Source organism: Rutidosis leptorrhynchoides, chromosome 1 (genome assembly GCF_046630445.1).
Source record: "Rutidosis leptorrhynchoides isolate AG116_Rl617_1_P2 chromosome 1, CSIRO_AGI_Rlap_v1, whole genome shotgun sequence".
In the NCBI taxonomy this organism is placed as follows: Eukaryota; Viridiplantae; Streptophyta; class Magnoliopsida; order Asterales; family Asteraceae; genus Rutidosis; species Rutidosis leptorrhynchoides.
In genome coordinates, this window is record NC_092333.1 from 142,267,443 (window position 1) to 142,295,408 (window position 27,966).

General features: G+C 33.2%; 3 protein-coding genes across 3 annotated transcripts; 2 read left to right on the forward strand and 1 right to left on the reverse strand.

Annotated features, from left to right (window-relative positions):
- The first annotated feature begins 4,185 nt into the window (after window positions 1-4,185).
- LOC139865920 (T-complex protein 1 subunit gamma-like) lies at window positions 4,186-10,425 on the forward strand. Its single transcript, XM_071854030.1, has 13 exons — window positions 4,186-4,320; window positions 5,788-5,849; window positions 6,534-6,606; window positions 6,757-6,824; window positions 7,057-7,126; window positions 7,308-7,376; window positions 7,474-7,545; window positions 7,765-7,838; window positions 8,095-8,757; window positions 9,287-9,412; window positions 9,532-9,636; window positions 9,927-10,001; window positions 10,104-10,425. Exons 1-13 carry the CDS (start codon window positions 4,296-4,298, stop codon window positions 10,284-10,286), a joined length of 1,665 nt encoding a protein of 554 aa, XP_071710131.1. The 5' UTR covers window positions 4,186-4,295; the 3' UTR covers window positions 10,287-10,425.
- A 953-nt stretch (window positions 10,426-11,378) lies between these two features.
- LOC139889643 (uncharacterized) lies at window positions 11,379-11,756 on the forward strand. The gene has a single exon (XM_071872584.1). The coding sequence runs from the start codon at window positions 11,379-11,381 to the stop codon at window positions 11,754-11,756; it is 378 nt and encodes a 125-aa protein (XP_071728685.1).
- Window positions 11,757-12,624: 868 nt separating this feature from the next.
- LOC139889649 (short-chain dehydrogenase TIC 32 B, chloroplastic-like) lies at window positions 12,625-21,366 on the reverse strand. Its single transcript, XM_071872589.1, has 8 exons — window positions 21,036-21,366; window positions 15,295-15,526; window positions 14,330-14,409; window positions 14,069-14,222; window positions 13,813-13,891; window positions 13,644-13,728; window positions 13,511-13,557; window positions 12,625-12,801 (listed from the first exon to the last, which is right to left on the reverse strand). Exons 1-8 carry the CDS (start codon window positions 21,151-21,153, stop codon window positions 12,625-12,627), a joined length of 972 nt encoding a protein of 323 aa, XP_071728690.1. The 5' UTR covers window positions 21,154-21,366.
- Window positions 21,367-27,966: the final 6,600 nt, after the last annotated feature.

A 27,966-nucleotide genomic window follows, 5' to 3' on the forward strand; every position in this document is an offset into this window, starting at 1 on the left:
TTTCTTTTTCTTAATACTTCCACTATTTCTCTCAAACTCACAATACAAAGAATCATCATCTAAATCATTTTAAGGAAGCAAACATCAAAATAAATCGTACTTTTGAAATCCTCTCTTCATCCTCTACGTTTTGGTATCAATTTCATAGTTTGGGGAAAGTTTTTCAAAATCTCTAATTTTCATAAATTAGACCTTTAAACTTAAAAGTGCGTTAATTAGTGTCTATGGTGTAACACCCCAGCTTAACATGACCACAATATTGTCCGCTTTGCCCGCAGGCGCACGGCTTTTTCTTGGCGACCACATACGAGAAGAACTTTCCCAGGAGGTCACCCATCCTAGTAGTTCTCTCGCTCGAGCACGCTTAACCACAACGTACTCGCACATCCGCTCTGCCTGTGATCCCAAAACGCGTTGTGTCATTTAAGCGTGAGTATTACCTTATAATCCCATGATCACTCATGTCAGTGGGCGATGTGGGATTCGCCTAAGGTGTTACATTCACCCCCCTCAGGGACTCATCGTCCTCGATGAGGTTTGCCCCACACCCCCAACAGCACATGAGTGGCTCTGATACCATTCTGTAACACCCCAGCTTAACATGACCACAATATTGTCTGCTTTGCCCGCAGGCGCACGGCTTTTTCTTGACGACCACATACGAGAAGAACTTTCCCAGGAGGTCACCCATCCTAGTAGTTCTCTCGCTCGAGCACGCTTAACCACAACGTACTCGCACATCCGCTCTGCCTGTGGTCCCAAAACGCGTTGTGTCATTTAAGCGTGAGTATTACCTTATAATCCCATGATCACTCATGTCAGTGGGCGATTTGGGATTCGTCTAAGGTGTTACATTTGGCTCGAGTCTAACATGAATATGTGATTTATTTGCTCGATCTTGCTATTTTGCATAAACTAGCATGAACTTGAAAAAGGGTTTGTTTAATCTTGTGTTTTGGGTGATTTAATGTTGTTAAATGTTAAAGCTCATGTATTAAATGTGTTACTAGCATCATTAGCTTCATTTTGGTATGTTGGATGACATGAAAACCTTACATTAACATAATTATCAATTTTGTGATTCTTGGTTAGGGTTTAATAGATTTTAAAACGAACTTTTGATGCATTAAATGCTTTGCAATGTTATTGGTAATTACCTACGAAATGGCATATTATATGTGTGTAGTAAGTTCCAGAATCATGAAATGCGTTTTACGAACTTGAAACTTTAATGATGAACTTTTAACGGTCATTAGACGAGATTTCGGTTATCGTAAATGTAGGTTTTGGTTGATAATATGTGTTTAGTTGCATTCCTCGTTAAAATACCTTTCCAGCGATGTATGGCATGCATTTTATGTGTTTACAGTTCATTAGTTGCGTTGAAATGAAGTTTGGTTCGAGAATTGAACACTTGAAACAACCCAGGGATCAGCTCACGCCCATTGCCGCGGCTCGGCCCACCTTTGGCGCGGCGCGGCGCGGCGCGGAATTTGCCTGGTTTGGGGGCTGTTCAACTTTGTCGTTTCACGTTTAATTCTAACTATGCTACACACCTCCGATTAACATGTAACTTGTTCTAATATGCTCATATATGATTAATTAGCTTAGAAAAATTGTCCGAGACCCGGCCCGAACGTGTTGACTTTTTTGTTGACTTTGACTTGACCAAAGTTGACTTTTATTCAAACTTAACCAATACATTGTTTAATCGTTATAACCTCTCTCTTGTACTTATATCTTGCATGAAACTTGACAACGCGATTCACATGCTATATAATCGAGTCGTAACGAGCCATAGGACTAATTGAACACATTTCGCCCGACCTTGTGTCGTAACCGATAATTGATACAACTTACTTGTTTAGGTCAAGACTAAACAACTTTCATGCACACTTTTACTTTGTGAAGTACCTTTATACTCGTGCACTCAAGGTGAGATCATAGTCCCATCTTTTCAACAACTTTTATACTTTAAATCATGGGATGAGAAACATATACGTATCATACTTTTATGCTTTGAACACAAGTACGAAAATAAACATTCCACAGCGAGTTAGAACAAAAAGCCTCAATTTAATTATCATTAGTTACACTTGTAGGGTGTAAACGTGAACCTATATTGTGTGGATCCATACGGGCTTGACGCGCCCTCATTCGGACGGTTCGCTACCGTTAGCGGATGAAATATATCTTCGGGTATAGTGTATGTTCTAACACTACGCAACAGGGTACAAAGCAGTTAAGTCTTGATAATTGGGTGCTCGCGAACGTACAACAACTTTGGAATGCAAACGATTTGGATAATCAACATATACAAAATCTTGTGGTTCAAAACCACGTTTTCAAATACATCTATGATTTCACCAACGTTTTTCGTTGACAGTTTTCTATATGTTTCTCAGGTTCATACTTGGCTACTTGATACATGCTTCCGCACACTTTGATTACTTGTTTGGGGTCAAGCATACATGCATACGCTAGTGATAGCACCTTTGGATTCAAACTTAAAGCATACATACTTACGCTATTTATAGCAATCGTGATTTTCAACTTATATTATGTCGCAAGTTATTTCATTTATACTTATTAACTTTTGTAAACTTAAACTCGTTGTCGAAACGCTTGGTAACTTAAAACTTTGCAAGTCATACACGTTTCAAATGAATGCGACATAATTTTGGTCAAACGCGTCTCATTTAGGGACTATGACCAAGTAGCGGGACCTAAGTTGACGGCGCCATCAATGGCGATTTTGTCGGGTCGTCACAATGCGCTACAACGTTTATAAGCGCAAACATCATACTTGCATTTTTTTTTTTTTGAGGAATCGACTGATTAGGCGTAGGTTAACAACCACGTGTGATGCACATGTATAAGATACGTGAGCATGCACATCATTAAGTCCCCCAGTTCGAGAATTATGCGCATGGTGTCGAACTTAACTAAATTGCAATTCCCATCGAAAAAGACTGCCAATGTGTAATGTTCACGCAAAGAGAAACTAGTGTTTCAGTGGCGGCTGCATTTGATAAATTGGCGCCTTTTTGGCGTGTTGTCAGTATACATCAAGTATACATCAGGAGAAAAGCCTTCCATCAAACTGTCCACCTTCACATCACCACCAACCTTGAAACGTTGCCCCATTAACGAAACCGAACAACATAGTATCCTATAGTTAAATATGTCAACTTGAAAGGAAAAACTGGCTCACAATGGCTATGTTTTATACTAAAATAGGCCAAAATACCCCTATTTTCGAAAACTTTACAAAAATATTCATGTGTGGTTACCGAGCATCGTTGCTGGTTATACTATTATACCACCCAACACACATCACGCATTAAACACCATGCACCATGCTTGTTGGTTCGTATGTGTTGTGTGTTGCACATGATAAGATAAGATTTTCTGACATTTTGTCAATTATAAAGATTATAACAGGCAAAACTGGGGTCCTAAATCTCACATTTTTTGGATTTTTTGTCGATTATCAACATGTTAAAAGCTAAACCTAGGGTCTCGAATCTCACATTCAGGATAAGTGGATAAGTGGTTTAGCTGATTGTTAGCCATTGTAGAAGATGTTAAATTATCTAATATCTTGATTAACAACTTTAACACCAAGAATTTTCGCGGAATTTTGCTCAAAAAAAGAGAATGTGGGTTCTTTGGTGCGTGCGTGCGTGTTAAAGTGGGTAAACGGGTATAATCACGGTTGTGGGTTAAAGTGTAACTATGATCGAGTGAATGATAAGCATAAAACAGATGAATCTAATGAATTCACTAAATTGCCGTTTAATGCGTGTTTCTAGGTTTATTGTGAGTGTGAGTTTTAAAACTTAATTGGACGCCTTAATAAACGAACAACACGCACCATGTGTGTTGGAGGTTGGTTAGTGTGTGATGCATTACCATTGCTTGCCTTGCGTAAGTGTTTAGAGAACATGCATCACACATCAAGTTACACACGTCATGCATTGTGCATGGTCAGTGAGCATTAATGCAAATTCAAAATTTTGTATGCATATTGTTAAATACTTTTGGATGAATGGGGAATTGAGTGGCCCATTCAAGTAGCCCATTTGTACAATATTACAGCCCATTTAACGATTCGAATGCTAAACACCAAAAAGTAACACAAATTTTAACGACTGCTGCTTTCGTTCCTACCTTTTTCTTCATTTCATTAAAAAAAAAAAAAAAAGAAACCCTAGAAACAAACAACACTACTACCAGCTTCTGTAACAACTGATCTATACACAGGGTTGTTTCTTCCACTCATCTCTACAATAATGCAATCACCGGTTCTCGTTCTCAGTAAGTTTCTATCCTTCTCACATTCATACGCACGTGTGTGTGCGTATCTAAATGCTATGATCTCGTGATTTGCTATGTGCATTTTAGATAATGATTCCGATTACATTATTTATACTTATATACAGATCTAGGTTTTACATTACTGTAACATATGTGAGAAGTTAGAAGTTTATTAGGTTTAGCATTTCGAGACCTCGAAAGTGGACTTCCGTTGTTTAAAAGATGATTTTGTTCACGGTTTTTGTTGCATAAATGATTTTTGAGAGTGTACGATTGTATGTGTGAGTAATTACTAAATGCATTGTCACAGAAATTTGAATTGTGTGGTTACTGTTATGAAGTTGTAACCGGTGGTGGAAGGGGGCGAAATTTTTTTAAAACAGCAACTTTTTTTTTGGCAAAATATGTAGGCTTTTGAGTAAAATATGGAGGCGTTGGGGGCAAAACATGGAGACTTTTGGGAAAAAAATCCACCGGGGGCAAGATAGAAAAATCCAAAATATGTGCATTAAAAATTACAAATCCACTTGGGGCAGGTGCCCCCGCTGCCCCTTACTAGTTTCGCCCATAGTTGTAATTGTATGTGAGATGGAATATGTTTTTTAAAAGACGTTTCAAATAGCATGCTTAATATGATTATACTGCTCAATGCATTATTGGTATGTCTTATTCTTATTATTATCAGTAAGTATCCAACTTGTGGTGATTTCAGCAATTATAGCATGCTCAAAAATCCTTGACTGCCATTGATTAATAAGCCACTTGTTTCATTCGAGAAATTGCTTTTTCTTTTGGAAAGAGTTTTTTGTGTCCTTACACTCGCTTAAAAAATTATGTGCCGTGGTGTTGATATTAGTGCTGTTCTTATTCAATGACATTCGTCTCATTTGTAGATTTAGGCGAAATTTCAACTTTAAATTGCAAATTGGGGGTGTGGCAGGGCTTATAAGTTTCATTAGCGAGTTCCAAATATCATACTGCAGCTAGTACCTTAAGTCTATCAAACAAAAAGTTCCATAGTTAGGTTCATAAATCTTTCAATACCTTAAACTTTCATATTCTATAATAAATTTCAAGTTACCTGTATAGAAATAGAATTTGAACACGTAAGTACATACCTAATGGGAAAAACGTTGAAGTGTTTCAGAAAAGGGGAATTTTCTGATGATACAGAAAAAAAATGCACATGGAATTTTTTTCATAGACGAACATTAATTAAAACAGGCCCATGCAGAAAATAATAATCGTGTGAGAACACAATTACAATGCATCTGTATCTTTGTTGATGAGTATCGCATGATGACCTTCATACCAGCTATGTTTTTGAATTATGAATCGTTTCGCTCTGCATCATGTATCTTTATTGATTAGTATTACATGATGACCTTCATACTAGCTGTGTTTTTGAATTATGAATCGTTTCGCTCTGTAATGATTGCTTAAATGTATACTCGTTAAAATGCGCAGAGGATTCGCTCACTCGTGAATCTGGAACTAAGGTGCACCATGCAAACATCCAAGCTTCTAAGGTACAAATTGATTTGAATGTGTTGACTTGGTTAAATTATTCTTTAAGCCTACTAAAAATTATACGCTAGTTAAAAGGTCTTGCTACAGTCGGTTGCCGTAATATCTTATCTTTCATTGAAGTATTTGACTATTTGTGTATACATGTTAAGGAACACCAAAGTTATTCATAAATCAGTATTATTTGTTAACTTGTTATGTTGGCTACTTGGCTTCACACAATGAACATATAAAATACATTCACTGTCAAATGTCCTAGACTTAGATTATGTCTAATTTAAAATGATATATCTGATATAAGCTTCTGGCATAATATTATTTAGATCATACATGATATATTGACTCTTAGCAGGACATCAAATATAATAGAAGAGAAAAAGGTATCTGTAGTAACTAAAGATTTTTGTAAGGAGTTGAGCCCTGAATAAGCAAATAGATGTTGGATGGTTCATTGGTGAATACTGTATTCTATGGTGACCCGTAACCTACACAGATGATTTGGTGCAGGGTGAAACAAAGAATTTTGACACCACTTGATAAGCTGAAACCAAGTTTATCAATATAAATCATTATATCTTTTAGACAATAGTGAAATGTACCTGATTACTTTTATTGCGAGTACTCTTTCAAAATTTAAACTTTAAATCTATCATCTGACCTTGCATTCATTTTCATCTCATTTGCAGGCCGTGGCTGATGTTGTTCGCACTACCTTGGGTCCAAGGTCCATGTTAAAGATGCTTCTCGATGCTTCAGGAGGTGGTTACATTTTAACTATATACGTGATAGATGTGTAACACACATGCATATGTGTGTGTACGCATGCTTGTAATTTTGTTAGTATGTTAGTCATTGTATTTGAACGCGAGAATATAATAATGGTAATTAATTCTTCTGTATATTTTGTAGGAATTGTGGTCACTAATGACGGTAATGCCATCTTGCGTGAGTTGGATATTGCTCACCCGGCTGCAAAGGTATAAGTGTATAACTGCTGAATCGTAATGTATTTATATTAATTATGATTAAAACGTCAATGCCCAGTTTCATCTTTAATCTACCCTTTGCTACCTTATCTGGTCAGACAATTGTTATAAGATTATATGCATTATATATCTTAATCTTATTTTCTTATAAAGTTCATTTCTTCTTTATACATTTATGTGATTTGAATCTTACCCTGCATTGCTATTTTATAAATTATTTCAGTCTATGATTGAACTAAGCCGCACGCAGGATGAGGAAGTTGGTGATGGAACTACATCAGTTATTGTTCTCGGTATACCTTTCTTAGGATTTTTTTATTGTTTCCTACTGTTGTTGCTAGGGAATTTAATTTAATTAAAAATTAAAAAAAAAATTTGTTTTATCTTTTAAAATATAAATCTTAACTTGAAATGATAGGAAATTGTGTATACGTTTTAACTTCATCTTTCTGATTGTTAAAATTCAAATTTCAGCTGGTGAGATGCTTCATGTTTCAGAAGCTTTCATTGAGAAGAAGTACCACCCTACTGTTATTTGCCGAGGTATATTATTATTTATACTTGACATGTAAAGTATATTTTCAACCCTACAAAGCGTTCACAAAATATATGCAAGGAATTAATAGTTATGCTTTTGCAGCTTACAACAAGGCTCTTGAAGATGCTCTTGCTGTGCTGGATAAGATATCCATGTCTATTGATGTCAATGATCGTATGTTACCTCATATTCTTATTCCCGTTTTCTCCTATATCTCATACATACTAATGTGTATTCTGTTGCTCAACATTTCTGTAAATTACGTTATTTAGTTTATGAAATTGAATCTTAAAAGGTATATTTGCTAGAATACTTCTCATTTTCACATAGTAACCATTTTTATATGATTAATCTCAGTAAGAATCGATTGAGCGTGCTTTGTTTTCGTTGTAGGTTCAATGATGTTGGGTTTGGTGAAGAGTTGTATCGGCACCAAGTTTACTAGTCAATTTGGGGATCTAATAGCAGTAAGTATAGTTTATGTGTATACAGAACTATTGTCCCTTTTTATTAGTTACCGCGTTTTATGCTTATTTTGCATTTCTAGAACCTATGAATTTTTATAAATTGTTTTCTTCAATAGAATTATCTCGGGTATCGTTTTCAATTCTAAATGATTATTTTCGGTCTTTTTATAGAAGAATGATTATGTTTAAATCATTGAAGTTTTGTAATTTTTTATTATTTTGGGTGTTACTGACCATCACATATGTAATCTTGTAGGATCTAGCACTTAATGCTACAACTATAGTTGGAGTAGATTTAGGTCAGGGAATAAAAGAAGTGGATATTAAAAAATACATCAAAGTTGAAAAAATCCCTGGTGGTCAGCTAGAAGATTCGAAAGTTCTCAAAGGTGTGATGTTCAACAAAGACGTAGTCGTCCCGGGTAAAATGAAACGGAAAATCGTAAACCCTCGTATCATATTACTAGATTGCCCTCTAGAGTACAAAAAGGGAGAGAATCAAACAAATGCAGAGTTAGTCCGAGAAGAAGACTGGGCAGTACTTTTAAAAATGGAAGAAGAATACATTGAAAACCTGTGTGCACAAATACTTAAATTCAAGCCCGATTTGGTGATCACTGAAAAGGGACTTAGTGACTTAGCCTGCCATTATTTTAGTAAAGCTGGAGTTAGTGCCATTAGGAGATTAAGGAAAACGGATAATAATAGGATTGCTAAGGCATGTGGGGCCGTTATTGTGAACAGACCTGATGAGCTTCAAGAATCGGATGTTGGGACTGGGGCTGGGTTATTTGAGGTTAAAAAGATTGGTGATGAGTTCTTTGCGCATATTGTGGAGTGTAAAGACCCGAAAGCATGCACGGTTTTTCTTCGAGGTGCTAGCAAGGATCTTTTAAATGAAGTTGAGCGGAACTTGCAGGTAATTCTGTTGTATTGCTTTGAGGTTGCAAATTCGACCATATTACTAGTTAAATGGGTTAATTCAGTTTATATTTGTAGCGACCAAATAGGTAAGGAAATGATTAATTAATCTAAAAGGTGATAAATTGGTTCAAAGAGTCAAATAACCTTAAATGAAAAAAGCTACAAAACAGGTCAGCTGGGTTGAGTGTGGCAAATAATAAAATATAGAATAGAATGGCTAAAACGTGTAAAACAACCAGGTTTATATGCAACTGGTCAAATGGGTAGTAATCTCCAAAGTGTAATCTTACTAGCGACTTTCCACTTATTCTAACGAACTCTGTTTCCATTGTGTTTTTGTACGTACAATTTCGTGTAGCATTTCATTTGAAATATAATTTCTGTGCTCATGTTTGAGATGTAAATTATTTGTTAAACAACCTAGTTTTATGAACAAGCATCTCAGGTCAAGCATGTACGTGCATAATATTACATATTATTATTAAGTTACCTTCAATTTGTAAACTTTTTTTTGCGGTTGATAGGATGCAATGTCGGTGGCTAGAAACATCCTGAAGCATCCAAAACTTGTTCCTGGGGGTGGCGCTACTGAGTTGACTGTTTCTGCTACACTAAAGCAGAAAAGCTCATCAGTTGAAGGCATTGAAAAGGTAATTCTTTATATTTTTGACATTGATTATTCTTTCTTATCTTTTAGTTTTAATATTTATATATTATATATTATATCTGAATATTATGCTGTTATTGATATGTATATACATTGAAACAGTGGCCATATGAAGCTGCAGCTATAGCATTTGAGGCTATACCAAGAACATTGGCACAGAACTGTGGTGTTAATGTCATTAGAACTATGACTGCTCTTCAAGGAAAGGCAAGTTACCTGTTTTTCTTTTTTTACTTTCTTTCAAATCTAAAAATGCCCCTAATTTAAGATGAATTTATTCAGCATCGTAAACAGAAAAAGTTTTACTTTGGCTTTTGTGTCATTAAAAAGTTAGCACCTGAGTTTATAAAAGTTGTTCCGCAACAGAAATTATACCAAAGTTTGCTTATTTTCTAAAGCAATAATCCCTTTTGTGAATATCAAATTTCTCTAGAATTATTTATGTTAACCTTGTAAAATTTTATTCATGACATTTTTGTTTTTTCATTTTGTTACAGCATGCGAATGGTGAGAATGCCTGGACTGGGATTGATGGAAATACAGGTGAAATTGCCGATATGAAAGAATTAAAGGTGCGGTTTTCATTACCTGTACCACTATCGACCTTTATTGGATAGTTATCTTCTTTTATTTATTCTTTTTTGTGATTTTTTTGTATTTGTATCCTTATATAGATTTGGGACGCTTATAACGTAAAGGCACAAACGTTCAAGACTGCCATTGAGGCTGCTTGTATGCTTCTTAGAATTGACGATATTGTCAGTGGAATTAAAAAGAACCAGGCACCTACCCAACAATCAAAGCCTACTATTGAGACAGGAGAAGATGCTGATAATGAACAGATGATTCCCGAGTGAAGTGTTACGAGCATTACACATTAATCTAGTTCCGCCGGCAAGTTTTTAACTTGATCACTTGCAATATCTTGGTGTCTATTGGTATCCGAAATTTTGGTCGTTATTTTTACGTTAGGGGCGTTTTGCTTTGTTTTTGTTTTGTTTTAACTACCTTTGAATCTGAATATTTACTTTTTGTTTTCTGCTGTTGACTTTACATATTAGGTTTAGTGTTATAATTTCTATGTATATCCTGCATTAAGTGGGTTTCTATGATCTAAAACGGTGGGTTGAAAAGAACCGTGTGTGGTGTCTTTTATGTTGTGTTAGATTAAATTTATGTTAGATTCACGGCCGTTTATCTTTTTTTTTTTTTTTTTTTTTTTTTTTCTCTCTCATTAAGTTCTGTATAAATATAAATGGTAATGGATAAGAATGATTGCATTAATCAATGAATGGTTGATACTGTTTACATTTTTGTGCTCAATAGAAAGTCTGATTGATAAAGTTGACTAATTTACCTCTAAATTAGAAAATGTTTTCAATCCTTTTTTTGTTTGTTTCACCCCTAAATTTGGTTCGACAATGGATGTTAACTTCACAAAAAACATAATTAATTACAGATTCATGTAAAGAGGGTGATCATGTAAACGGGGGGAGTGAGGGTAGCTTGAAAATTGGAGGTGTTACATGGATAATAGTGTGATATTATATTATAATTATAATACTAGTACAACACAAATACTAGTGATCTACTTGAATACCCCTCTACAAGAGGTAAAATCATTATTCATACAAAACTGTTCACAACTTTTATTATTTTCGTAGTCTTCACACTTTAAGCAAAAAGTTCACATCATCAAATCAAAAAGTCAAAGTCAACTCTTATTCTTCCACGTCCACAATTCTCAACTAATACTTAACCAATCAAACAGTTTCTAAGAGTAGTTGTCCACTTCCTCTTCTTCCACCCACAACAACTACAACAAATTTTATTAAGTTGTTGGATTGGTTCATCAGCTTATTTTCCTCAAAACATATACCTTACATACATATGTAACATGTACATATTTCATCCTAGAACTTATTCTAGGCAAAAATAAAAAATAAAAAATGATAATTCCATCTTATTTCCACTCAATTTTAGAAAGGTTATCCAGAAGGTGGCCGTTACTAATCTACGGCGCCACCTGGACAACCCTTCTAACCATCACCGTCGCGGTCACATCGTTCGCACCAGAACTCTCGTTTGTGTGGGCCATAGCACCAACATCTCCATTCTCTAAAGTATGTCAAGATCAAAAAGAAGGCTTTGTTAGAGTTCCTTTTGATGTTCCTTCCGATGTCTTTTGTCTTCCGGTCGAGATGTTTAAAAAGTCAAAGATGGACCTGATGGTCCCACCCATTTTTGCGGCTGTCATTGTGGCGGCTTCCGCGTGCTTTGTCCGAGCTCTTGGTCTGTGGGAGGTGGACGACACAGAGGCTCAATAATGTTTTCATGCCTTTGTGTGCGAGAACATTATGTCGTTTACAATAGATTCGATTGATTTATTACAGTTTAGATTATACAGTATGATACTCAAATCTAAAATCAATATTTATATTGTAACCACCTGGACCAACAAGCTATGTGAATTTGGTAATTTTATGGATATTTTTTCTAGCAATACCTGGACTAAAAGAGTTTTGAGTATGAAATTTATGCTTATAATTTTATTTTGATATTGATTTTAACATTAAGAGCTTTTCTTTTCTCCTGTTTTTTTTTTCCTTTCCTTTTCTTTACTATTTTGAAATATTGTTTAGTTAACAAGCTTCAACTCGAGCTTCTTATATCAAACCCGAATAAGCTCAGGAGCCTAAACTATCATTTCATTTATATACATTAATTATAATTTTAATACTAATCTAATATATAAATATATATTAATTAATTAATTATTGTATATATATGACTCGAATTCGAGCCGAGCTTGTATAATGTGAGCCGAGCTCGAGCATTATATATTAAGCTTGAAATTAGCCAAGCTCGAGTCTAGTCGAGCTGAGACTCGATTCAGCTCGTTTACACCCTACTTGTTGGTAGAGATGACTCAAACCAATTTGAAGGTTTGAAGTGATGTAGAGATCAAATTAAACAGCAGAAGTAAATTTAAAAGAACATAATTTAACATACCTTTCAACTCTTACATTGAATCACCTATTATGAGAGATGCAACACATAATATATAAAACAATTTATTAAACACTCAAGCATTACTAATTTAGTCTTTGGTCCACTGCTAGCATAGTCTTGCTCCGTAACACATACGTTACAACTTACGATAATTTGTAACTCATGCGCAACAACCGTTGAATCTTAAGCTTTTCGAAGAACAGAATCGAGTAAATGGTTGCTGTAATCCCAGAGCTTTTTAGCCAACTGAGGATCCCTAGCTAAATCACTTGCAGGCCATTCATTGCAATCCAGATAATACTTGCCACTAACCCCTTTCATACTCGAGTGCACCGCTACATAGCACGTTGTTGCTGCCCCCTGTTCATCGTATCAGTTACTGATTATTTTATCTTTTTCGAAAGGCAAACATTTTATAGCACGAGAAGCAAAGGTACAACACCAAACATAGATGCCCATTACATAACAATTGGGCACTATGGACTCGAAACTAAAGTTACTAATTATTACACGCTTGAAACTTGTATGTGAAAGTTGAACTCAATAAACTGAAAAAAATGATTTGGTAAATAATTGAGCATTTCTTTGCAAAAGAAAAGACCTTTTCTTAAATTGAACATATTAGAATTCTAGAGTTGCTAAAATGGGTAAAACGGGTTTGGATGATGGGTCAAAACGGGTTTGGTTAAAGAAGGGTTCTAGGCAAGGGCGAATGTAGAGTATGTTAGGTGGGTTAAATATTATATTTAAAAGCTACTACTCAAATTGTATAGGATAACACTAAATTTAATGATAGACCTCATATATTTCTAAAATTAATGGTTTTATTGAACGAACAATCATTATTTAGGGGAAAAAATTTACAAAGCATTACTCAAATTGTATAGAACCCATTTGAGTTTTAATCCTATAATCACCACTATTGGATGATGGGTCAAAAGCGTTTTTTTTTTTTTTTTTTTTGCAAGGGTCAAAACAAGTTGGGTTGATTCGAAACACTTGTAACCAAAAACTCTTTAAATAATCAGCGAGTCAAATATGATTGCACTAAGTGTTTCAATAAGCATACCTGTGGGATGTTTTTCCAGAATATAAAGGTCAGCACCCTCATAATTCCTGCAAGAAATCACAATGAAAACAAATTATATTTATATCTTTTTTATAATATTCTGATTGTATTTCTACGGATTGAACACACTTACTCATGAAGTTCAAAGAATGTTTCATAAGATTCGTCCATATAACCCCAGGGTGTAGAGAGTTAACCGTAATATTTATACCTTCTTCCTGCATTTCGCATCAATAAAATACATTAATCTACCACACATTAACAACAAACAGGAAGAAAAAGGTGGAATAAAAAAAGTCAACCTTTAAACGTCTAGACAGCTCGTTTGCATGTAATATGCTCGCTAACTTCGATTGCCCGTATGCTTTTTTGTCTGAGTAACTGTTCTAGGCAACATGTTAGGACTATGTACACAAAAACAGTTTACGGAACGTGTTGCTCATCAGATTTGGATTCTTGATTTTTTTAGTTAAACAAAGCTTAGTCTTGTATGATTTGGAGTAAAAATAACAATATTATATCAGTAATAATTAATACTCCATATTTTTTTAATATTACCTCATTTTATCATTGATAGCATCAAACTTGATCCCTTCATCATAAGTACTAAGATGAGCAATTGATGACAAATTTATGATCCTGCCTTCGATTCCAGTATCCGATGCAGTCTTCTTCATCTTGTCAAGCAGTAAGTTTGTCAGGTAAAAGTGCCCTGCAGTCCATGCCATATTGATCAGGATGAAGAAGACATGTTATCGTTTATCTTATTGACGCTTTTAGTCTACGGCATATAACATAAAACAAGGAATGGTGATGTACCTAAGTAATTTGTTGCAAACTGCATCTCAATCCCGTCTTGTGAGAGTTGAAACGGGCAAAACATGATGCCGGCATTGTTTCTACAGTTTCAAAATAACTGTACATAAACATAAAATAAAAAGTAGATGCAACATTACAAGGTTTCTACAAAGGTGTCAAAATGGTCGGGTAAGGAGGCGAGTTTGGATCAAATCGAGTTATTTTTTGGTAAAATATGGGTTAACCCAACAAAAAGTTATTGTCAAGTTTTCTTTAGGTTTTTAATAAATAATCAGTTTGTCAAATGTTATTACATTTAATTACTGTGTTCAAACCAAAAATACACACTCGATCCATAAACAAAAAAAAAAAAAAAAAAAAAAAAAAAACGAGTAAACCGGTGAACAGATAAGGTTTTCCTCGTTCAGGGAATATTTTTACTCATGTACGTAGCCTAATCATGTTACCCTTGACCATTTCTGACACTTTTCCTAATTACTCCAAGATCAAGAAAAATGGTTTTTAGTAACGAGGGCTATTGGTAACCAATAGGAAATAGCACTAAATTGATTTAGTGACCAAAATAGGTTGGCCACTTGTTGTCACTATAGATCCGTCACAAAATATTATTAGAGACCAAAATACCAAAATTTGGCCACTATATTAATCATTTGTTTGGTCACTAATATCGTATAGTGACCAAAATTTAGTGACGACTTTTTTAATGGTAACTAAATAACATTATTAGTGACCAAATAATAAGTCGTCACTAAAAGATCGTCATAAATGACTATTTTTCTTGTAGTGGATTAGATGCTAGTGAGGATTGAACCTGGGGCCTCTGGTGAGGATATCGGGATATCATGACCCCACGACTAGGCTATCTTGAGGAGGTTCATAAACGATAAAACGTTACCAGAACCGACCACTCATAAGTAAATTGCTGCATTCAGTTTTCATGGTAAATGTAAAAGAGAAAGGCTCACATCAATATGTTGAGGGGAAGGTTAAGTTCAAGGAAGTTGTCTGCAAAGGCCTTGACCGAATGAAGAGAAGAAAGATCAAGATGAATAATATCAATTTTAGCATTTTCATTGGATTTAAGGATGCTTTGTTTTGCTTCATTTGCAGTCTCCATATTCCTTGCTGCTATTATAACATGAGCTCCTCTTAGTGCCAAAACTCTTGATGTCTCTAGCCCAATCCCACTAGCCCCTCCTGCAAATTCACCATCATTTTCACATTCTTGTTTCCTTATTTCTTTTACTGTCAATTTTTATCTGTACGCCACTAAAACACGTTCTATGAAGTAGTACAATACAACATTTTAAACCGTATTTAGTTTCATACAATCATCACCCTTTTAAGAATGACAAAGATCTAGCAGCCTACCCTAGGGCATTGTGTATATATATATATATATATATTCTTCTATTTTTTATTTTCTCTGAATACTTTTGGAGAGCTTACAGCTATCAAGGAGATGAAAAGTTCTATGAAGTAATAGAAAAAAAGGTCTAAGAACCTAACAGAACTTATCAAAATTAAAAACTGATCAATTGACCTGGTCTAGGAATATGTTCTAAAAATCAACGAGTTTTTCAAATTTTAGGCGGGACGGGGATCGTAATTATTTATACTTCTCGAGGTATAATAGTCAAAACTAGCGATTTCAGCATTATCAAAGACAAAATGCAACACATACCCTCAAGATTGTTAGAGTTTCCTTAAACTGCTAGGCGGTTAGGCCAGAAGTCCTTTGGTCCTAGGTATTGTATATTCCATTCCATATGCATAACAATTTGATAGTAAAATTAGCGTGTGTTAGATAAGAAATGGAATATACATACAATACCCTCATTGTAGGGTTTAACACTCATTATACACCACTCATTATGTACATTTTGTCTTTGATAATATTTGAACTCACGACTTGAAGATTAACGAGTTCTCGAATAATTTTTTAGGACAAATTTTGTACTTCACCTTTAGAAATTTTTCTGAAGTTGAGTGACTGGAAAAACCTCTTTAACTTTAAAGTCTTCTATTACTAAAAAAGTTACTATTAATTAGTGTCGATCATTTATATGTCGTACCAATAATATCAGTTACGAGTACATAGTACAATTTACATTTACTAGTTGTAAAAGTAAAACTTAAAATAACTCGTAAATGTTAACCCTACATCAATAAGCTACTTTTTTTAATACTAGCATTTGAATCTGAGAATAATAATTAGTTCCATTATTCGATCAAACATAGAGACGAATCTTTTATAAAGTCACTGAAATCACGCACCTCACTAAAATTTTATACACTTATTTAAGAATACAATATATACATATGTTCAATTTGAACTTAAACTCATAACTTTGTAATTGAAATGCTAAACCAATTATCGAAACCAAAGGGCCATCGACATGGTGGTATCGAGATGTCCTTTGACCTCGAGGTCAGGAGTCGTTAGGTGAACAATATGTACTAGTGAAATGACCCGTGCAATTACGAGTTTGTTTAAACGAAACAGTTTAATGATATGTTTTAGGTATTAAGTGAACGTACATGCTAAAGTCATTTAGTTTAATGACCCGTGGAACCACAGATTCCGACTGAGAAACTTGTCGTTGTTTTTACAATCATATTGATATACTTAACTTGGTCAGAATACATGACTACATTTATTCTACCACCACTTTCTTCCAATTTTCATCATAATTATTATTTTCTTGTCATAAAAACTACATTACAACATTTTATTGAGATATGTATTTCGCATACATATGTAACGTAATTAATCCCGTAAAGATAACTCATATTTGAATAATACTACGGAGTAATATAATTATAATAAATTTTGCTTTAAAATTGAGTATTTATATTTTTAATAATTATTATTAATAAAAAATGTCTCTTCAATTTAAAAAAAAAAAACTAAAACACACTTATTATATGAAGATTGTACAATATGCTTCAAAGTTTGTACATGTGTTCATGAGCTGTTTTGTAAAAGATTGTACAATTTGTTTTAAAGTTTGTACATATGGTCATGGCCTCATGGGGGTGTTTTATGATAAGGTTGTACATAATGTTTCAAATATTGAACATATGGTCGTATGGGTGTTTTACCATAAGATTGTACATAATGCTTCAAATATTGTACATATGATCATTGTGGTATTTTATCATAAGATTGTACATAATGCTTCAATTATTATACAATTAACATTGTATTAAAATAGTTAATTATTTTAATGATATCATCATGAGGGGCTTATAAATTTTTTTCTTTATTTTTGAATTTTTTTAAGATTAAATAATCCTTATTTATGACATTATCATTTAGAGATTTATACGATACTATAGAGTATAGATAGATAGATAGATATGTATTCGTGTAAAAATTGTATTGTGTGTGTACATTAGCCTTTTAACAATAAAAAATCTTCTAAAAATACTAAAAAAAATTCATAGAACTATTGAAACTTTTTTTTAAACAATAAAAGTGAACTTTTTAATCAGTGCACATTACTTTACTACACTATCTATTAGACAAAAATGATGAATAGTAACTAGGGGCGTTTTCGTCTTTTCACCTTTTTCCCCCCTAAATTTCATTTCACTTACAAAGCCCCCACCCCACCCACCACACACACACACACACAACGAAATTGTTGTTGTAAACTTTAATTTGATAAACTTCAAATGGTAGTAGATATTATGGATAGCTTTATAAACGAAATTGTTGTTGTAAACTTTAATTTGATGAATTAGAAGTCACAACTTGATTAGTTGTGACTTATTATTATGAAATGGGTTGTTAGTAATGGTTAAGTGAAGGCTACTTCAATGAAATTCATCTTTTGAATAAGTCATATGAAGATTTGCTTAAGTGTGTTAGCTTAGATAATGAGAAATTACTTAGGTAATTGTAAAGAAGAACTTAAGGGTGTCATTTTGGGTATGGGTCAGGTTGTTAAGAGGAATTTTATGATTAGAATGTAGAAGTTCTAGTGATAGAGCTTAGAAAGTAATTGTGTACGTGTTAATTTGTGTTATTAGGTGACAGAAAGGATAACTTACTCTTTGTGCCGAATAGTGGACGATTGAACTCTCAAGGTGAGTATTTATGTCGTAAATAGGTAACATGTTATTGACTTGCACTTGAGCAAGTAATGGCATGTGATTTGGATGGGGATATTATCCCAAATTTTGCTTAGTTAACTAGCATAAGCAGTATACTTAGGTGACAATAAGCCATGTTCGTTGTCACAATTTGCTTAGGTTGATCTGTTAGCAATGTATATAGTAAGTGTTACTACTTTGTATGCATATGCCATGCTTAGTTGTTATAGCTATTTACACATATTTATCCACTAAACGTTTTGTTTACTTTGTTTAGTTGTATGTAAGCTGTAGGTGAAGTCGGCTCTAGCGATAAAGGCAAAGGCAAGGTCTAGCTCGTCTAGTAGAACAAGACCTTTTGGTAAGTGGATGCTCCGATTCTAGACCCCGAGAAGATATCAATACTTGAATGTAAAAACGCTCTTTTGTGTTTTTGAACTTGTTTATGAATGAAATTATGATGGTCCTCTGAAAATGATTGTGGTAGTATGCTTAGTTTTTGATACATTTGAAAGTTTCGGAGGATTGTAATTTTTATAGATATGTGGTGAAATGAAGTGTTTTAGACTTGGTAATGCGTTTGAAATTAGTGGAAAACTGGAAATGTAGCTTTTGGACAGTTAGGTCAAGTGTCAAATGGGTCGAATTTTAAAGTATGGAGCAGGTTTGGTGAAGTGTTACTGTGCGCCGCACAAATAGTGTGCGCGCCGTGCAGTAAAAGTATCTTGGGACCAGTAGTTGAAATGGTTACATAATGTATGTCAGTAAGCAAATTTTAAAAAATAAATAATTTGAGTCAAGGGCGTTTCATTAATGATGCATTGAATTTTAATTCATGTACACGCCTTCAATAATTATTTAATAATTTAGATAAGAGTCGTAACGGATTGACGTTTATAAATAATGATATAGTATTGACTACATAAAATTTAAAAACCTTTGCTTTCGAAAATGCTGAGAGTCTCGTTTTATTTAAAGAATATTTTAAGTATAATGAGATGACAACTATTGAGAGTAAAACACTTTGATAAGGTTTTGTTGAGAATTTTTTATTTGTTGATTACTTTCAGTAATATTAATTTTTTTAATCATTACTAAATAGTCTAGTGATTGAGGCCCTGAGTTCCTTGCAATAGGTCTCATGTTCGAATCCCCTATAGGGCGAATATCTAGTGGTGACCAGGGATGAGTTGGAAACAACCAGGGAGAAATCATGCTCGACTGAGTACATTAAAGATGGGGTCAGATTACTCGTCTTCTCGGGTAGCCCAAACAGGAAAAACCTTTTACCTTTTTTTTTTTTTTTTTTTTTTTTTTTTTTTTTTCCTTTTAATTTTTATGAGAGTTTATTTTATATTTGAAACCTAGTGAAAACATATAATTTGATACATCAGGGGTGGTTTTGTCGGTGGAATTTTGCCCCACAACAATGGAACATGAAATGCCCATAAACAGGTGTTATGATCAACTGTTTTCCATTAGACTGTATATAACTCGGCGTCAATTTTATCCCGTCATCTCACTTGGCAACAGCTTTGACGCCCTTGAAGCCCCTAACGCGGCGTCAAAATTTGACGCCCGACTGGTGTGTCAAATGTGTGTCAGCCAATCAGATTTTTTCAAATATTTTTATATATTATTAATTAATACTACGTATATTTTTATACTCAACTACCAATAATATTTTACCACATCACCCATTCACAAATTTAACCTTCAAATTTGACACTCCCCTTTATTTAACTTCATCTTTTGACCTTGGCACATCACCAAAAAGTACATCATTTGACTTTAATGTCACCGACACGGTTGGAAACAGTCTTACCAACTCAGTTTTTTACTCATATCATGTACTCATGTAGTTAACAACATAACAAATGGTTTTATATTTAACAAGACCACTTGCATTCCACTTGCATTCCGGTGTCAAAGGCAAATCAATGGATTCGAATAATTTGGTGACTTCCATTGGTTTTAAAATTAATTATATATTTAATTTATTTTTATTTTCTTCATTCCCTACCGCTAAAGATATATTTGTCATATCTTAAGATTGTTCTCTCTCTCTCTCTCTCTCTCTCTTTTTTTTTTTTTTTTTTTTTTTTTTTTTTTTTCTTAAGATTGAGTTTTCACATCGAGCCATTCAACTTTGAATTAAAATGTTAGTGTCAAACTCAATACGGAGTTAATTTAACACCAAACCACTTATCATACTGTAATTGGTGATAAATCTCTAATAATCGCATCTTTAGATAATAATTTAAATCATATTTAACATATCTTTTAGAAAGTTATTTTTAATCATAATAGTTAGTAATATCACGCAGTTAGATTTCAAGCAAATATTAGAGCAAAACAACAAGATAAAATTTTCAGAAACTACATTTTGAAGCCTCCCCTAAAAAAAAATCACTTAAGAAATTAAGTGCACCACCAACAACAAAAGAAAAAGAAAATATTAGATACACAACATGCTTTTGGTGTATGAACAAACTTTCTGATGTAGAAATCACATTCTTTTAACAAATTTTAGTTCCAAGGTTACAACCTCAAAATAATAAAAAAAACAATAATATCTTTAAAGAATGTATGTATGTATGTATACCTGTAATGACGACAGTAAGATTGGAAGCATCGATACCAGCGGTGACTTGTTCGGCGGTGGTCGCTGATCCGAACCCACTAGGCCCTGGCCATCCTGTTATCAACCTTATTATTGCCATTTGCTACTGTCTTTTTGAATGTTTAATTATTAATTTCAAAGTATTTATTATTATAATGTGCAGAAAAAGAAAATGAGTAGTTAAGTAGTTAAGTATATGAATGTATACGAAAAAGAGAAAGAAGTGTGAGTAAAGAGTTTGGACTATTTATAGAAAGAAACTCGTGAATGGTACAGAGACCGCGGTGCAATTATGTCACCTTTGATTCATGAATGAGATAATAATATATGCTGTTTTTATTCATTTCTTACTTTAGTTAGAAATACGTGTATTTGTAAACAATTCTATGTATTTATTGAAAGTTTAGATGAAAATGGTTATAACAAGTTAAAATGATAATGACAACCATAATTGACTTGATTTTATCCTTAAAGTTCAACCTCTTGAAATTTCGAACGTAGTTGAATGTCTATAGCAGGATATGATTTATTATCCGTTCTTGGCAGTTTCAACATCTTTAGTGCCGGGTGTCTAACCTCTTTTATGTAATTAGCATTCGACAGGTTATGGTTTCTTGCCGTTTAGAGAAGCTTGCGTTTCTTTCTTCATATTGTCACAAGTTCCACGACATCAAATGCAAGTGGGTGATATACTAATGAATTTCTTGAATCGAGCTTAACGAAAATACGAGTTTTGTTTGTTTTAATGGTTTTGCGTCAAATTGTATGATGGTGTATGTATTCTTTTCGGACAATTCCTAACACAGAAGAGGGATGCTAATAAGCTGAAGTGTTTGTGCAATGCTATTAGGGTCGCGTTCAATAGAAAGTTAAAATAGTTCAATGGATCTAGTTAATCACACTTGCTAGAGTGTAATCAATACATATCTCATTCAATTCGTTGATTATATTATAACTTAAGTTCCATTTTTTTGGTGTGTTTAGATGAGTTAGCTGGTAGTTGGAGTCTGTAGATGGCTCTAAAAGCTGAAGTTTATTTTTCGAGCTGAAAGTTGAAGCTTATTTTTTTTTAAGTGTATGATAAAGTAATTGAAGCTAGAAACTTATAGTTGTAAAATGACTTTAAAAGACAAAATATAATTTTTTTTTTTTTTTTTTTTTTGAAAAGCCAAGAAGATATTTTTATATATGCATAAGAAAATTACAAATACAACAGGACTTGAGCCACATGCACTGAGAGGGAGCATGGGCTTAACACCAAGAGGAAACTAGCAGCTTACATCAACTCGATCTAAAAGGATACAAAACGAAAATGGACCAAGAACAGGAAAAAAAATAACTAGCCATGGTCGTCAAAGTCTTCGTACACCCAGGGATTGAGAAGCCATTTGTTCCATTCAATTGAACCTTTCTTCCACCGAGCCGAAATCCAAAGGTAACTCTTCACTTGAATTTCATTGACCGCCATTGGGACACTCCAATCTTTTTTCTCGAATACCCTCATATTTCGATTTTTCCAAATCACATACCCACTAACCCATTCAATTGCTTGCCACATCTTTGAGAACGAATGAGGTTGCGAATTAGATGATTTACCTCGGAAACGTTCATTACAACTTGCAAACGTGACCCTCCTTTGTTCCACCAATTCAAGATACGTCGCCATAGCTTTATAGCAAAAGGACAGGAATGTATGACATGTTCAACCGTTTCAAGCGCGTTGTTGCAAACCGGACATTTAATAGAGTCAAGGTCAATACCCCGTCTATCCAATTCAACACGAACCGGGAGACGGTTTAACATAGTACGCCACACAATTATGCCAAGTTTTTGTGGCAACATGTTATTACGAAGCGTACCCTGCTGAGAATAATTTTGTTGTAGGAATTGCTCGTTTAACAATTCAGAAGCTGTACTAGCAGTATAGACTCCACTATTGTGAAACGACCATACCCATGAATCCTCTAACCCATCCGCAAACCTGAAGGAGTTTAAAAGCTCTTCTAACTGAAGCAGTTCAGCCCCTGTACGGCCAGCATGCCTTCTTACCCACTCGAAACTGTAAAACTTTCTATCTCCGTCTCTTTTAACTCTTCCCGACACTGGTATATTTTTTTCAGCTTCTAACCTGTAAAGACGTCCAAATTTCTAGCACAACGGTTGGTCAGCAAGCCATAAATCCTTCCAAAATAATGTGTCATTACCAATGCAAACAAGTTTAGAAAACGAGTCAGCAAGATTTAGATTGAATTTTCTGAAAACAGCATCCAATTGTAGTATGGAGGACCAAACAGAACGATTACCCGGAGACAAATTATAACCCAACCCCCCATCCCACCCATATATGCTTTTGATAATATTAACCCAAAAAGCATTTTTTTTAGTACGGAAACGCCACCACCATTTGCCCAATAAAGCCAAGTTTTTGGCTTTGAGTGAGCCAATGTTCAGCCCACCCCGATCATAAGGAGCCAAAATAGTTTCCCAACCCACCCAAGAAATTTTAGAGTTGCCACCCGACCCGCCCCAGAAAAATTTACGTCTCATACCTTCCAGCGAGTTGATGACACCCGAGGGAGCACGAAATAGGGAGAAAGTGTACAGCGGGAGACTGCTAAGTACCGATTTAATAAGGGTGAGACGGCCTCCAAACAACAAACTTTTCGATTTCCACTCCTACAATCTATCGCGAACCTTGTCAATATACAGATTCCATTCTTTTAATTTGTTCATTTTGCTTCCGATAGGTAACCCAAGATAAGTCATCGGGAACTCACCCAAGCTACACCCCAAAATGGCAGCCATATGTTCAGAACATACTTTAGAAACCCCGACACCGAATAGAGAGCTTTTTGAGAAATTAACTTTAAGGCCATATAACTTCTCGAAACACTTCAATATTTTCATAAGATTAGTGGCATTTCTCCTGCTCCAATCTCCGAAAAGTAAAGTGTCATCGGCATATTGGAGGTGTGACACCACTACATTGTTAAGTCCTATTTCAACCCCTTTGTACAAATTTCTCTCGATGGCCTTTTTCATTAAGAGATTAAATCCTTCCGTAGCTAAAATAAATAGATAAGGAGAGAGAGGGTCTCCTTGCCTTACCCCTCTGTTTAGCTCAAATTATTTTGTAGGGGATCCGTTTACGAACACGGATACCGAGGCCGATTTAAGACACGAGTCAATCCAAGCTATCCACCTTTCACCAAAACCCATTATATTCAGGACACCTAGGAGATACTTCCAATTCACACTGTCAAATGCTTTTGCGAAGTCCGCTTTGAAAACAAGACTTTTACGTTTGCGTACCTTTAGTTCCTCAATTACTTCATTGGCAACCAGGATCCCATCAACAATGTACCGACCCTTTATGAACGCACTTTGCTCTTGGCTAACAAGCTTAGGTACCACCCGTTTTAACCGGATCGCTAATATTTTTGCTATTAACTTATAAAAGCTACCTAGTGTGACAACCCGGAAATTTTCGACCAAATTTAAACTTTATCTTTATATTGTTCCGACACGATAAGCAAAGTTTGTTAAGTTGAATCTCAAAAATTTTAAACTGTGTTCATACATTCATTTAACCTCGACCAAATTTTGACGATTCACGAACCATTATTTAAATGAATATGATTATATATGTGTGTGTGTGTGTGTGTGTATATATATATATATATATATATATTATAACTTGAAAATATTAACAAAGTATTAGATGTATAATACTTTACATGAACGTAATTGTTACAATATATGTTTACTATATTTATCGACATAATTAAAAGATAATATCGAATGATTGAATTATCAGATTTGATTACGGGTCTCTGTTGTGAGGTCCACTGTGATTTAAGAAATCTGTTCTTTTTAACAATATTTAGAAAATGGTAAAGTGATTTACAAATAAGAACAAAAGTGTCAAATAATAGAAATTATACAAAGGATAGTGGAGATTCATTCATATTTTACAATGCATGCTTTACATCAATTTACTCGTGTCTTTTGATAAGATAATTATTTAGTTTTCATAATATTGAAAATGTTTTATGATATAGATGAAACCTTCTAAAGAATGAATTTGAATATATACAATAAGTCAGAATGTTAATTGTTAGAACTAAATATATAAATAACTTGCAACGTCTATTTAAAACGTGTTTATGTATATTAAATATATATGATTTCAAATTAGTTAAGTAAACGATAGTAACACTCGCTTAGTGATTCGATTGATATGTAGATATGATAATTAGTACGTTTAAGAAGTTAAAATAAACGCTAGTACATAAATGAACTATACCTAGTTAAGTTTTAAAAATGAAAACGTTATATGATATAATAATTTCTATTATGTAAACGATCTTAAATTATACTTTGTAATATAATTAGTATTTGAAAAACTAAATATTATATTATTAAATAAATATTTCTAATATATATAAACTTATATTTCTAAATGAATATATATATATATATATATATATATATATATATATATATATATATATATATATATATAATTTTTTTTTCTTTTCAAAATGATAAAATATAACTTTCATATAAAATGTTTTGATTTAAAATAATACTATCATATACACACATATATGTATATATGTATATATATATATATATATATATATATATATATATATATATATATATATATATAGCGAAACGATGATTTAAAGAAGTAAATGACCAAAACACTCAAATGAATAAGTTACAATTTGAGTGGGATAGTTTTTCATTGATTTGAGTCTTGTTATGTATAAAGGTACAATACACGAAACATAAAGTACCAGTTTTCTAAGCGTATGAAAATGCGTTCGAGAAACCGAAACCGGGACATAAGTCGAGTGACAACATACAAGTCATCGGTGCTAAAATTACAAGTTAACTATGCATGTAAATATAATATAATATTTAATTAATTATAAAGATTAAATATATTAAATAATGAAAACGAGTGTCGGTGAAGTGAAAAACGAATATGTGTTGTAACTAGGCCTCATGCGATCGCATGAGTCCTCCTCACAACTCTCATGCGATCGCATGAGGGGGGGGGGGGGGGGTGAGGCCAGGTTCTATTTAAGTCGAACGTTTTCTGTTTCTGAATCATTCATTCATCTACCTCTCAATATCTCTCTCTATATTTATATTTAATATTATTATTATTAAAATTATTATTATTAATCCTAATATTATTTTTAGTAGTATTAGTATTAGTATTAGTATTAGTATTAGTATTAGTATTAGTATTAGTATTAGTATTAGTATTAGTATTAGTATTAGTATTAGTATTATTATACATAAAATACTACGACGAAGTGATGAGCGAGTTATTTCAAAACGGGTTTTTCGAGCGGGATAGAGCTAAGAAAATTATGGGTTATAGCTATGGAGGTTATGGGTAATATTCGTGAGTATTGTTCTTGAGTCAAACCAAGTGTTTATCATTTCCGTTGCGTCTACGTTCTTTCCTGCAATATTGAATCACAATATTGATACGTGACATTCATATCTTATCTTTTATATATTAATAGTGTATCCCTGACTAGTGCTCGAGTATATATGATTATGCATGTTTGTATGTTTAATTTTATCGTTAAATAGTTTATGATAAATCATGAATTTAATACATATGCTATTGAGATAAGGTATAAGATATGCATGTCGTTGGAAAGCTGGAGAAAAATTAATAACTTTTCATTTAGAAAGCGTATGGTTTCGATGAACGGATTAAAAGATATAGTCAACTGAATTATCATTAATTTTAGTATTATTATTAAAATGATTATTATTATTACGATCGTCGTTATCGTTATCGTTATCGTTAACGTTATCGTCGTTATTATTACTATCTAATAATTATTATTTTTATTATTATCATTATCGTTATTAATATAAGTATTATCATTAAAAATTGTTATTGTTATTATTATTACTATCGTTATTATCATTAAGGTTATTATTATTATTATTATTATTATTATTATTATTATTATTATTATTATTATTATTATTATTATTATTATTATTATCATTAGTATTATTATAATTATTATTATTAGTATCATTATCATTAAAACTAATATTAATATCATCTAATTATTATGATTACTCATTACTATTATTATCGTTATTATGAATGCGATATAAAAGAGGACTAAAAGCTATTAAACAAATCAATTAGGAAATAATGAGTATAAGCATCATGATAAAATTAAAATATTGTAAGATATTAATTTAGATAAAAATATCGTTTTTATCATTATTATTATTATTATTAAAAGTATCATGTAACGACCCTGGATTTTCCAACATTTATTTATTAATATTTATTATTAATACTTGTGATTTAATGAATGTATTGTTTATATACATTTACTTGTTACCGCGATTGACTATTAATTGCCCGACACGTCTTTGTGACACACGAACTTTACACGAATAATATTTCGGATATTATTTACATTCACGATTAAGTTTTATTAATCATTTTTTTAATTAATTAAGGTTACTAGTTAATTACTTGTGCTTTGTTGGATTTATTTGTTAATTACTTGAACTTGGGCTTTTATTAATGTTAATGGACTTAGAAGCCCACCCTACTTATCTTAATGGACTAATTAGCCCATCTTTCATGTAAGTATTACTTTAAGACTTAACTAGTTTGATTAATACATATGGAATCTAGTTACTACATACTTACACCTTGTTCCCATGCAAACACACCTTATTACCAACTTTTGAGCCAAATACATGAAGGAACTAGTGGACATTTTCCTTCCCCCTTTGCCTTTGGAAACCGTCGGCCAAGAAGAGAGTCAAAGGGAGTTCAAAATCTTTTTTGATTACTTATTCTCTTGTATCTTCATTTCTCACACACACACTTACTTGCAACTTC

Coding starts and splice junctions, on each gene's coding strand:
- LOC139865920 (XM_071854030.1), top strand. CDS start 4,296: ATGCAATCACCGGTTCTCGTTCTCA. Junction 4,321..5,787: donor ATCACCGGTTCTCGTTCTCA/GTAAGTTTCTAT, acceptor TAAAATGCGCAG/AGGATTCGCTCACTCGTGAA. Junction 5,850..6,533: donor CAAACATCCAAGCTTCTAAG/GTACAAATTGAT, acceptor TCTCATTTGCAG/GCCGTGGCTGATGTTGTTCG.
- LOC139889643 (XM_071872584.1), top strand. CDS start 11,379: ATGATAATTCCATCTTATTTCCACTCAATTTTAGAAAGGTTATCCAGA.
- LOC139889649 (XM_071872589.1), bottom strand. CDS start 21,153: ATGGCAATAATAAGGTTGATAACAGGATGGCCAGGGCCTAGTGGGTTC. Junction 13,729..13,812: donor AGCTGTCTAGACGTTTAAAG/GTTGACTTTTTT, acceptor TGCGAAATGCAG/GAAGAAGGTATAAATATTAC. Junction 12,802..13,510: donor TCTGGAAAAACATCCCACAG/GTATGCTTATTG, acceptor TACGATGAACAG/GGGGCAGCAACAACGTGCTA.